This window comes from Mus pahari, chromosome 4 (assembly GCF_900095145.1).
Source record: "Mus pahari chromosome 4, PAHARI_EIJ_v1.1, whole genome shotgun sequence".
NCBI classification, from domain to species: Eukaryota; Metazoa; Chordata; class Mammalia; order Rodentia; family Muridae; genus Mus; species Mus pahari.
This window is the reverse complement of record NC_034593.1, coordinates 74,775,910-74,789,209: the sequence shown is the minus strand read 5'-3', so window position 1 is coordinate 74,789,209 and position 13,300 is coordinate 74,775,910. Positions and strand designations below refer to the sequence as shown.

Here is a 13,300-nt window from a genome sequence, read left to right as displayed (position 1 = left end):
CATATGTAACTTCCCTGATGCTCTGATCTTATGTCTGTGCAGGTTTTTGATGGGAGTGGATCATTTTTGTCCTACATCAACACATCTGCTGACCCACTCTATGGCCCCCAGGGCCTGGCTCTCACTTCAGATGGCCATGTTGTGGTTGCAGACTCCGGAAACCACTGTTTCAAGGTCTACCGGTACTTACAGTAACAGTGGACAGCTCTGTCCTGAGGTCTTGCACTAGAAACTGGAATGGAGTTCTCAAGGTGGGACCAGACTACGATAGGACTTTTCATACTAGGAAGAATCTTTGGTGAACTTCCCAAGGTTATTTCTGAATGTAATCATTTCCTTAAAAACTGTCTATCCAATTTCCGTAATTCACTTTTAGGATTTCAAAAGAATCTTCTTCTACTGAATCCATACAAACTGCGAAGTTTTACACCCGTCAACTATGGCCCCTAAGACAGGGATTTCTGTAGTTAAACTAATTTTGCAAATCAGACGTTAAAAAAAAATTAGCGTATCTGTTGACTGGTGAATGAATGATAGCCTTTGCATAGAGCTTCCAAGAACAAAACTTGTAGTTGCCTATTTTATTTAACTTCGATCACAAGACCCAAGGGACCTTCTAACCTCACTTTTACAGTAGGTGTTATTATTCTGGTGACATGTTTTTGCTTATAAACAACCACATATAAATTACCGTAGAAAAATTCAAGGCCGTCTTGCAAGATCCTCTCAGCTCTGACTCAGGGCCCTCTTGAGTTGAGCCCATCAGAATCAATGCAAATTCCCCAAATTTCCTGGGTTTGATCAAAGATCGTTTCCGTGTGTTCTCTTCACCTTCTCATTTCTGCTCACCTTGCATCAGAAAATGAAATATATTTTCAGGAAAACCTGAAATTCCCGATGCTTTGGAAGGCATGTAGCAAGAGCAAGGGGACCCTTTGGTTATTAGTTTCAGATCAACACACTGGAATGGAATCAAGAGAAGTCACATCCATGTGCCATGAGTTCATGTGTCTTTCCTCTTCCACATCACAAAAGCGAAAGCTTTACCTCCTGCGAAACGTTAGCACATGTAGTCGGACGCCAGTGTCCTAGGACAGAGAGCCATAAGCAGCCCTTTGGAGGATGGATGGTGTCAACCAAAGGCATGTGATGGATTCATGAGTTCCCCTTAGAGAGCAAGTGTTACCAAAGTTCTGTTGAGCGTTACAGGTAAGGGCATGTTGTGGTTATTTATCATTGTCTAATGAGTAGTAGAGGCATTAAGGGGGCAAGTATACATGGTTAGGGTAAGATAGAATGTATTATACATATATATAAATATATAGCTGAGTTCTTGGTGTGTGGGAATGGGCAGCACCCTGAGAGACAGAAGCATCATCCAGCCATCCTTCAGCACATTCCCTGGCTGCTGCAGTCTGAAGCCATCCCTGGGGAGTGAGCCCCACAGCAGGTTTCAGCATTGCCATTTTTTGGCGTGATGGTGATGTCTGGCTTCCAGTCATATGACCTTCTTTGTGTTCAAGAAAGAAAGAAAGAAAGAAGAAAAGGAAGGGAAGAAAGAAAGAAAGAAAGAAAGAAAGAAAGAAAGAAAGAAAGAAATGTTTAAACATTGAGTTTGAGTTACCTTTCATTTAGGTGTAAATGCATTTTGAGAAACATTACCTGTCACGAATACTGTAAACTAAGATGCGTTCTCTTTCCACTGATTTTCTACTCAGTTTTACCAAATAGGAATGTTGTGTTTGGCATGTTTAATGATGACGTTGGGATGTCATTCATTGAAAGCACCTTAGATATCTATTGTAAAAGACATTTTCCCTTAGATACAAATGATGATGTTTATGGCTTATTATCTTAAAATTCAAATGTTCTTGATATAAAAAATTTTTAAAAATTTTAGAAGGGAAATCTGGCTACTTCCAATGGTCTATTTAATTCATTATGCCCAAATCAACATCTGGGTGGAAAAACCTTATTTTCAGAAGATTTACATTGGTGTTTAGCTTATTATTACTTTAGTTCTGTGGGGTTTTAAAATATACAAGCATGTCTGTACTAGACATAAAATTGAATACCAATTTTAGAACGATAAGGTAAGACTGCTTCTGAATATCATGAAATAAGTCTTTGATATTTTGGTTTTAATTTTTTTTTTTCTTGATGCTGGGGATGGTACTCATGGCCTCAGACATATTCAGCAAGAGCCCTATAGTTGGGCAGAGCCTACAGCCCAACCTTCAGTATGAGCTTCAGTGTTCCAGGAATGCGTGTAGGCACTGGGACCAGAGAGATGCATAGAAGAAAAAGGCATCTCTGTACTTATACAGCTTATATTCTGGAAAGAAGACATTGTTGTGCTGTTTTTAATAGTCTGCCTGCAGGATTGTTTCTGTTTCTGGGCTATTTAAAAGAAAGCTTTTTAAAAAAAAGCTTTCTTTTAAAAAAATGAGTAAACTAATTTTATTTAAGTTTTTTGGTTTTCCTTCCAAGACAGGGTTTCTCTGTGTAGCCCTGGTTGTCCTGGAACTCACTCTGTAGACCAGGCTGGCCTCGAACTCAGAAATCCGCCTGCCTCTGTCTCTCCAAGTGCTGGGATTAAAGGCGTGCGCCACCACCACCTGGCCAGAAAACATTTTTTAAAAGAGGCTGCCATGGGCTGTTTTAGGTTGGTTGGTTCTTTGTTTTGCGGTGCTGATGATGGAATCCAGAGCCTTAGCATGCTCTGCAACTGAGCCGCACCTCCACGTTGCAACTCTTATTTTGAAAATGAATTTACCAAATGAGTTCTCATTTTGTACAACATTGAGATATTTGTGAACTGAGAAATGAATTCGTAAACGCATCAGCCGCACATATAAAATATCACGTCAGGCATGATAGCTCAATAAGAAATAATACAAATTGGGTTGGTTTTTTTTAACACACAAATATTGGTATGAACTGGAATGAAAGGGTAATTTAATTTAGACCTGTTTCACCACTAGCTACTAAAGCACCTGCTGTGGGCACTGCAAGAAACACTACATTCTACACTTGGGTACGTGTGCGCATTCACTGTATTTCTTTGTGGTAAGCGAATTGGGGGTGGGGGGGTGGAGTGCTGCTACTAAGATATAAATAGACAAGGTCTAAATGAAATCTTGTCTCATTTGGTCAGAATGGTTTCTGGTAAACTGAGAAGGATTATTACAATAAGTGGCTTTTTTTTGTTCTAGGCTACTGTTACTGTTCAATTGATCTTCGTCGAGTGTATAGAACCCGTCGTACATTCATGATACGTAGCACTGAGAAAGTAAGCGTTCAACTTTCCCTTGGGCACTAAGGACAAACAGTTAGGGTTTATAGGTTAACGATCGTGTGTCTTCTCCCGCCATAAACCTCCCTTGCTGGACACAGGGTGGTAGGGAGTCACTTTGACTATCCAGAAACACACAATTAGAAAGTCCTTATGACTGCTTGCTGGTTTTTATGATGTGTAACATTTTGATGAGACTTTAGTCTCTGTAACCAAATAAGCCCCCGAGTTTCCTAAACTTGACAAAATTTGAGGCAATAAGCACCCCTGGTCCATGCAGCTGTTGCACATCTGCTCCCACTTCATGTACAGGGTATGTATGTCCTCACAGGGAATGAACTGGAATAGCGGTACGTAACCAGGTATATGGAGCCTCACTCTAAAGGGTTAGCATAAATGCTTTGGTAATACCTACGGAGGAAACTGGAGAGATCAGATCAATATCAGGCCATCTGTAGATCACGTCAATCGGGAAAAGTCTCTCTATGCATTTGAACTGTAGCTCATCCTCTCTGTTCGCCAGCTTCTGAGCAGGGAAGAGCAATTTCTTTTTTGGGTGAATGCTTTTAAAACAAGACCTTTTTCCAAGTAGGATAGCATTGAAGCTGACTGATGCAAACCTTATCTAATTTCCCTTAAAATCAAAAGTCCTAATACTGTTACTTTATGTAAATGTTGCAGGGTGTTTAAAATTTTACAATTGTTTTAATATTTTTGATAACTAGGAATCTAGTATTGCCATAAAGGAAACTAAGTGCCCATTAAAAATTTGTTTGGTATAAATAAATACTTTTTTTTGGTTTTGTTTCAAAAGACAGTAAGCTACAAATCACGACGCTAATCTTCAAAAACACTTTCTAATGATCTGTGTGGTAGTTGATTGTGTGGTCTGTTTGTGGAGAATGTATGGATGCGATTCATTAGTATTCTAGAAGAGATTAATAATCAGCTATGTTGTTCCAATGAATGTACAGCACTTCCATTAACTTTTGAAAGCAACACAGCCTTAACCTCATGCTTTTGCTTTACAACATGGGACGTTGTACTATCAACAGAGTACCCTCTGCTAACGTTCTTTCTCATCATTCCTGACTGCAGCCATTGGAGGCTGCCTACAAGAATGGGGGTTGTTTGTTTCCTTTTCGTTTCTTTGAAGATTTTGTACATTCCACCTTGACACATCTGTCTCATACATTTTGTGTACAGACCACTGGTCTTGTGTTCTCTGCCATTGATAATGATATAGCCTCCTCATGTGTTCTTTTATGAATTGAAATGCTGACTGCCTGTTTAAATAGAAGAACGGACGCTGTGCATCAATGTGTTTGTATGTTCGTAGCTACATACGTACCACAGTATTTTGGATGCTTTAGTCTATAATAAAACTTTAAATTAATTCTGTCTTGAAACGGGAGAAACAAGATTCGAGTGTATATTGTTACCATGCACAAAAATCTCAGATCATTATAATAAAGCTTGTTCTCTCCATCTGCAGTCTGAGTGTTTATTCAACAGATTGTCCCCTGAGCAAAGGGGAGTGGGAACTATTGTTCTAGAACATATTGAAGATTGCAATGCCTTGACGAAACTGTTTGGGGTGGAGAAGAGAACCTGAGTGCTATTTCTATTGTTCATGGTGCTAACCACTTGTTAGTGTCTGGGATGTGTACGAAACAGGAGTTGGGGAAACCTTGACACAATGGGCAGTGTGCTTACTTGTAATCCTCAAAGAATTTCAAGATCAAATGGCCTTCTGCTGGCCATGACAGACACTACTAGGGGCGGGGACCCAAGAGGGACCTCACTACAACTAGTGCTTCTTGGATCAAGAATATATTGACACAGAGTTCATCATGGTAAAGAATTCTGTATTATTCTGTATTATATCAAATGGCTAGATATGTACTTCAAGCCACAGAACCATCTAGAGAATAGGTCAAACGGTCCTCTGGGAGTTCAGCGTCAGGGAGCTTGATGGTAAGTGTGTGTGTCTATTCTTCTCAAAGAAACTTGTTACCACAGTTCTCAGATTCAAGAAAACACTTCTCAAACAGTGTCTCCATGTGCCATACCCAAGCTGTCATGCTCAAATGTTTTCTTCAGAACAGACTGGAACTCTGAAAGAGGTGGTTAGAGTTAGTCTTACACAGAGAGATAATAACAATAGAAATTAGAATAAAGACCCAAATTGACATTCCTGGCTACTAACTGTGTAATAATATTTATTTTATCAATTCCCATCTTTGTTTTTCACTTTAAAAAAAATTATTTTGTTTTGGTTATTTTGAGGCAAGGTCTTGCTATATTGCTGTAGCTGGTCTGGAATTTATCATGTGCTTCCACCTTTCACTTTTCCTCTTCTCCTGGCATGAACCATTACCATCATGGGCTCTCTAGAGTCTATCAGATTTAGAGAGGAGTGCCTCCCATCATCTGATACCCCAGGTGTTCACTCGGAACACATCTCACGTGAAGCCAGTGGCATCTTTATCCAGAGGAGCAGGATTCAGTTCGAGCTACAGTTTGCCCTTGCAGAAGTGAGGAGACAGGCAGGGCAGGCAGAGAGACATTCAGTTTTGGACCACTCTACCACGCAGGCATCCTGTAGTCTAAGCATGCACGGCAGGCTAGAGTTTCTGCTAAGTGGAAGGGCTTCGACGATGAACAATGAAAGCTGTATCACCCAGGAACTTACGGTTCAATGGATGAAATAAACTTGTACTAAGCAGTGTTATGAGTGTTGTTACACTTACACACTCACAATCATACTGCTCGGTTGGAGCCCCTGCTCATCCCCTGGACAAGCTAAGAAACCTCATTTGCTCTTCTTTCCCACAAAGAGAAAATTCCCCGTCCACCAACATGTCATCTCTCTGTCTCCGAGGGTCTGGCTACTTCTTTACCTTATATGGCCACAATCCCAGCTTCTAGCTCATATATCATCACCCCACACTCAAGATCCATAAAAATCCCCTGGCTTTAGATTGGGCTCATGACTTCCTTGATCTCCACCTGTGAGATCAGTGAACTCACCCAAGAACTGCGTTTATACTTCTGATTCAGCTTTAATTGGTTCTTTTCGTTGTTGGAGAAATCTATTATGTACCATGACCAGAAGAATGCCCAGGTATTATTCTACTTGCTAGAGGATAGCAAAAGCCCTAGGTTCATTCCAGTACTTAAACCAACAACAATAACAACAACTCCCTATTCTATGGGCTTGAGCTGGAGGCAGCAGGAGAAGACTGTGTGTCACACTAGATGTAGCTTGAACATGTATGAGACCTCAAAGCCCACCTTCATAATGATGCACTTCCTCCAACAAGGCCACACCCACAAAATAGTGCAACTCCCTATGGGCCAAGCATTCAATCACAGAGTTGATGGGAGCCATACCTATTTATACCACCACATAAAGGTTAGTAAAGGGCTTGCTTTGTTGGTGTGAAGACTTGAGTTCCATCCCCCAAATGTATATGAAGTGTTGGGCACTGTGGTGTGTGTTTGTAACCCCAGCCCTGAGGAAGTAGAGTCAAACAGACCCTGGATCTTGCTTCCAGAACATTCTATACTAGTTGGGGTGCTAGAAACTAGAGAGTGGGAGAAGCCTAGTAGACTCTGGAGTCACTGGGGTCCCATTCCTCCCAGCCACTGTCCCACTAGCATGGTAACATCCTACCAGCACCACCAGCTGCTGAGGGGTTGGAAACCATCATTGCCAGGTGACATCCTGGGGACTAGGGACGCCAGGTTAACCAGAGTAAGTATGTGGGCATGCTAGTTATCAGAATGATAGGGAACAAAATCAGACCCACCCACGTAGGGGACAAGAACACCACTGAGAAGTGAAAGGAAACATCACTCTGTCTGAGAACTGGCTGGGGCCTGTTTGCTGAAACATAACAGACTGCCAGATTCTCGCCTGCTAGTTAGTTCCGAAGGTTCCCCATCTTTGATGAGATGGTAGGCCTCATCTTCTTATGCAGATGAAACTCTTGCTTTTAAAGTAGTTAACTGTTTAGCTATTCCCTCCCACGACATACAAGACTCAGAGCTCACAGTCCGAAAGATTGGGGGAAAGATGTTTGTGGCTCATTCATAAGAGTTTTATTTTAAGTAGCTAGGAATGACTCTGTTTCCTTTAAAGCATGGATATGAAAGGTATTTGCGAGATAATTATAAAGCAAACAGTTTGCCTTCTAGAGACAAGGATCCCCGACTAACCCACCCGGTTGAGCACACAGCACTCAGATTGTTTCTTTCCACAAGCCCACACACCTCTAGGGACTAACGTAGCTAATTTTACTTCTTAGCTGATCTGTTCACCATACAACATAAGCTCTAGTTAATTGACTTTTTGCTCAAGTATTTGAGTGACTCTGTGCTTTGACCTCAGTCTTTAAAACACATAAATTGTGTGTACAGATGAGCAACCTACCAAACTTAACCAACACCTGGAAACTTTCAGTAAAGATTTCAGGTCTAATATAAGTTGACCAAAAAGACAATGACTAAAATTGCTTGCATTTGTATAGTTGTTACTTGATTGGATAAACTTATTTCCAGTATAGTAAGTTTAATAGTATATACTATATAATAGCATAGGAAGAGAGAGAGAGAGAGAGAGAGAGAGAGAGAGAGAGAGAGAGAGAGAGAGAGAGAGAGAGAGAGGAGAGAGATTGCTGTCAGGAAGCCTTGTCCTGAAAACCTAGCGTTGAAAAAAAAAACAAAAAACCCTAAAAGAATAACTGTGATAAAGAGCAAATTAAGAGCTCTAGAAAAGAGTTAAAGTGAATGTGATGGAAACTCTGTGTCACATAATTGACAGGAACACCTCTGCTGTATGCCTGTTGTCAGGGTATGAGTATGGCAAGCAGGCTTGGATACATACTCACCCCCACCTCCCATCATTGCTCTCCTTTGTAGATGCTTTGGGTATTTTTTGCTAATCACTTTTACCCTATCTTATGAAATAAAGGTTTTAGTGAGACTTTGAGAGACAGATTCACTGGTAGTTGCAAGAAATAATTTAGAAAGCTCCCACATACTCTTTATTAAGGTCTGACAATCAGCAGAACTAGAATATTTACGTTTCATTCGCAGCGCAGAATGCCTGTGCTACTCCCACCATTCTGTATCAGAGTGCTTTTTAAGGCTAGAGGTGGTGCTCGCCTTTAATCCCAGGATTTAGGAAACAGAAGCAGGCAGATCACTGAGTTCCAGACCAGCTTGGTCTACAGAGAGAGCTCCAGGGCAGCCAAGGCTACACAGAGAAACCCTGTCCCCAAAAAGCCAAACAATAAAATAAAATAAGACAAAATAAAATAAAATAGAAAAAGAATTTCTTTTCTAAATGTACTCGTTTCCTGCAGCCAAATCCCCATTTTTTAAGTTAAAAGAACACACTTAAAAGCGAAGACTCAAAAGTTGCCTTTTAAAAAGAAAAATAAAAGCTACATTGAAGCAAGCAACTCTGCAACCCCAGAGGCCGGGAAGGGCACAGAAGTCTTGTCTGCTCCAGCTCCCTCCCCAGGCCCCAATTTTCCTTTCTGCACAAACGGTGCCCTACCCAGACTGGTCCGTCTGGTCTCAGTCTGGTCCTGCCCATCTCGGGCTCCTCCCCTACTGGCCCTGCCCATCATTTCAGGCCGCGCCCCTCACCGCCCTGCCCATCTTCTCAAGCCCCGCCCAGGCCCGGCTCCTCCCTCGGGTCCCGCAGCCCTATGAGGGCCGCCAGGGGTCGTTGCACCGCCCCTGCACTTCCTCCGGTCCTTCCCAGCCCACGCGGTTGTTGGCGCCAGACTCAAACAGGGAGGCCGCCGCGCGCAGCATGGTAAGAACGAGGCTCGGACGCGCGCACCTCCGGACTTCGGTGGGCCGCGGCGGCAGGGGTTGCGCCTGGCCTGGCCTTGCGAGGTTGGCCCCGCGCCCACTGCTGCGCCCGAGCCCTGATGGCGGCCCGCGCCGCCCTGGTTCCGGACCGGAGCGTTCTAGAACCGAATCCAGAAGCCCGGCAAGTGGGACCGATCCGCGGCTCGCGACCGAGAGCCCCAGGGCGCACGCGCTGCGGAGTTGGCCACTGAAGTGTTCAGTGCCCTTCTGTTGTCCTGAATTTAGAATCCAGGGCCTTTTACTGCCTGGGCACGGCGCTCCCCTTCACTCCAGCCGCACCCCACCACTGTACTTAGTACGCTAACAGGAGCCGCCCAGATCACTCCGCCATTAGATCTTGGCAGTGACACCCCCACCCCACCCGTACCCCCGCCTTTAAGGACAGGGTAGGCCGCCCCACCCCCACCCCCGCTCTGTGCGTGCCAACCCTGGTTTACTATCAATCTCCATAGTCTATTCGGACTTAATGACTCTCTGCCCTTTGGATCGTTTTCATACACCTTTCAAAGTTTTGTGTCACTCTTTCCACTTTTGGCGACTCGTTGATAACGAGTCGCTAGAGTGACCCCAGATTTTAATATCCTAATTAAGTTCATTTTGGTCGTTACACAGGGTGGACAAGGATCAGGTCGTAGGGCATTTATTTGAAAAAACTTGCCCAGCTGTAATTATAACTGATAACGGCTTCTTTGTGGTTAAACTAACAGCCGGGCCACCTGGGCATGCAATGGCCCAAGGAGCCCAGGACCAGACTCAAAACAACAATGCTACCAGTGTTTGGTGTTATCATGTATCTCTGTAGAATTAAAGTACCGGACTAAAAGGAACTACGAATTATTGATGTGCCGGTCTTACCCTCTTATTTAACCCTCTTTATAGGGCAATTGCCTACTGCTAAAGGGATTTAATGGCTGTTAACTCTTCACGTAGGTATTACTATTAGTTTTATATATGAGCAGGAAAAAAGTTCAGTGTAATTCTGGTCAAAGTTAAACTTTTGACCTCTTTCCTAATCGTGAATTACTGTTTTGATTTGACTTGCTTTGTTAGGTAAACAATTACAAGCATAGGCCTGCGGTTTGAAATTGGAGAAAATTAACTTTGAGAGGGACATCTTTTTAATTTTCAAAACATTACAAATGACCAAGAGGGCTGATGTTAGGAATTCTGTAACTGCATATTGGAGAAGACTCTTTAGATACAGGACTCTTAAAAAGTCCAAAACAAAACAAAACAAAACAAAACATACTCCAGTCAAATAGGAAGTCTCCTAGTCCCCAGATGGCTTTGAGTCTTCTTTATAATCTGAAGGCATCCCTGTTTTACCACACAAGACACCCCTCCCCAGTTTTAAGGACTGAGTCCTTGTTATTTTTCTTTCTTGCTGGTCTCTAATGTCAATATGATGCCCTTTCTACATTAGTTATTTTAAATCTGACCTTGGAGTTTCCAACTGTGATTAGTAAGAACTCATAAAAGACACAGGGATAAATCATTCTGAAAGTCATATACATGTATGATACAATTCAGCTGCATTTATATGATATTTATATTGTTGTATTAAGAGCTTTCCCAAACTGTGCTCCCCAGCACATTAGACTCTCCTTGTTGCTTGCCTCTGGGGTATTGTAAAGGACTTTCCAGAAACTGTAAATACCAAAAATATTAGGGTTTGCCACCCCAGATGTGGGCTGCTTTCTCCTGATTTAGCCACAATATTAAGTCCTAATGTAGGGAGCTGAGCAAGCCTTGAATGAGTAAGTCCCCAGTGAACCTGTGTTGTTGACATGCATGGCCTCACCAGACACCCCCCAGCCCCAGGCTTAGAGAGAGAGCTATGTTTCCCCCAGGAGAGGAGTGGTTGAGTTTATGGCCTGAAGACCACTCCCCTAGAGACTGCTCTTTGGTTACCAAGATTAGTTAACCCCGCCTCTGTGTTCAGGTGTATGTAATAACCCCGCCTCTGTGTTTATCTGTATGTAATAACCCCGCCTCTGTGTTTATCTGTATGTAATAACCCTGCCTCTGTGTTTATCTGTATGTAATAACCCCGCCTCTGTGTTTATCTGTATGTAATAACCCCGCCTCTGTGTTTATCTGTATGTAATGCCCCACTGTAAGGAGTAACCTGCCTCTCTGTTCAACTCTGTAATGAACACCCTGAGCTGCAGTGCTACAGTGTCTCCATCCAAGAGCCCAGACCACCCAATCCCAGCTTTCTCTTCTGTTTTTCCTTCATTCCTTCACTGCTCCAGTCAGGCCCAAGTCTCCGGAGCCATGCAAAGGCACGGTACCCTAGAGAGATTTCCATTTCTTTCACAGAACCCGTGATATCCTTGGAAATCTAGTGAGAAGAGCAAGTTAAAGCAGTGGAGGGTACTTTTTAAATGTCCACACCGAGGCCCATCACCAGCACTGCAGTGCCGTTTATACAGGGTGCCTGAGGCAGTAGCCTTTCTAAAATTCCTAGGTGAGTGTGTATGGTAGCTTGCCGAGCACTGGCGAGGGAGGCTTAGCTGAGGAATCTTGCTGGGTGTGATCTTCATGATTGGCTCGGCTACTGTAGGAGAGCAGTGTGCAAAGGGTTATAAAACCCTCATGGATTCTAGCTCGGAACCTGAGGTGTAGACCACAGTTCTGCGGAGCTTCCTGGAGCCTGGGCAGCCTCCTGGAGAGAGCACTTTGCTTTCTCTCTGCAAGCAAGATGATGGCCCTGGGCCTTCCTGCTACTTAACTCACCCTGGGGTGTATAATTAGCAGTGTTGTGAGCTTTGAAGCCTGAGCAGCTTAGAGTTGGCAGTTCTACTGGCTGTGGTCCTGAAGTTCAGAGCTGGCCTGTATGTCTGCTCTGTCTAGCCAGCTTGCTCAGCCCTGAGAAGACAACGGACAGTGGCTATTCTGAATTTTCTCAGTGTGCTGAGAGAATGCAGTAAATGATTCAATGCAAATGTGTCTTGGGAACACACACTCAGCCTGTGAGCTCAGCAGAGGGAAGTCGGTGGAGAGAATGCCCAAATTACACTTCGGGGGGAACTTTAGGAGTATTGAGTGTGCAGAGGAGAAATTTTTTTAGGTAGAGGAATAATTTTATCATCATCACCACCATCATCATCATCACCCAAATTACATAGTTTTTCACCTTGTTATGGTAAAATTGGGAGTGGGATCTACTTTAAATAGTAGGTTGGGGTCAGGTGATAGAGGGCCTCCTACACCCTATTAGGATGCTTGATACGAGGATTGGAACCATCAGAGGTTTTAAGGACCTGCACAGTCAGCTTCTGTTAGAGGATGAGACAGAAGTGTGTTTAGGCAGCTGAGGACAGTTGCAGGCGATAGAGTGGGCCAGGCAGGACGTATTAGAGAATAGTTAAGAGCCAGTGTTGCCAGAACTTGGTAATTGGTAAAGAGATGGAGGCACCTGGGATGGTTGCCAGCTCTTTGGCATAAATAAATAGTGTATCTGAGACTCGAGATGTCGGATAGCAGGTTTGGAGTGTGCGTAGGAGAGAAAGGGTTCTGTTTGGATCAGTTGAGTTTGAAGTCTGTCCAGCAGGCAGGTAGATACATGAGATGGAAGTTGAGGAGCATATTTAGGGCCAGATACAAAGATCTGTGGGCTCATCGCGAGTGTTAATTAAAACTAAAGAAGATGAGATCAAAGAGATTTGAGGAGAGGAAGGGTTGAGTAGTGGATCTCAGGGGGACTGCTGTGTTCCAGGGGGACAGATAGGGCAGGGTGGGAGGTGTCAGCTTGGAGGCTGCCTTGGAGTGTGGGAGAAATATTTACACAAGGTGAAACAGCAGGATGGTCTGAGGCAGTGGCTCTCACCCTTGCCAATCAATGCTGTGACCCTTTAATATAGTTGCTCATATTGTGGTGACCTCTAACCAAGTGATTTTTCATAGCTACTTCATAAATGTAATTTTGCTATTGTTACAAGTCATGGTGTAAAGACATGCTTTCTGCTCTTCCTCCTGCTTCTCTCCCTTGCCTCTTCCCCCCCTTGTTCCCCCTCTCCCCATGGCCTTGCCCTCTCTCTCCACATGGCCATGTCTGGCCTCCACTTCACTTCTCTCCCTCTCCCTCTCCCTCTCCCTCTCCCTCTCCCT

The 13,300-nt window shown here is 43.6% G+C and overlaps 2 protein-coding genes across 5 annotated transcripts in view; both read left to right on the top strand.

The window, feature by feature from the left end:
- Trim2 (tripartite motif containing 2) overlaps positions 1 to 2,444 on the top strand; it is a 144,115-nt gene extending 141,671 nt beyond the window's left edge. For 3 of the 4 annotated variants that reach the window (XM_021195644.2, XM_021195646.2, XM_021195645.2), the window contains exon 12: positions 43 to 2,444. In XM_021195644.2, the coding sequence (XP_021051303.1) occupies positions 43 to 195 (153 nt within the window). In that variant the 3' untranslated portion in view covers positions 196 to 2,444. The remainder of the gene's footprint in view (positions 1 to 42) is intronic. The other variant, XM_021195647.1, reaches the window with a different exon arrangement.
- Positions 2,445 to 9,009: 6,565 nt separating this feature from the next.
- Mnd1 (meiotic nuclear divisions 1) overlaps positions 9,010 to 13,300 on the top strand; it is a 52,699-nt gene continuing 48,408 nt past the window's right edge. Inside the window, exon 1 of the mRNA XM_021197032.1 lies at positions 9,010 to 9,128. Within this exon, the coding sequence (XP_021052691.1) occupies positions 9,126 to 9,128 (3 nt within the window). The 5' untranslated portion in view covers positions 9,010 to 9,125. The remainder of the gene's footprint in view (positions 9,129 to 13,300) is intronic.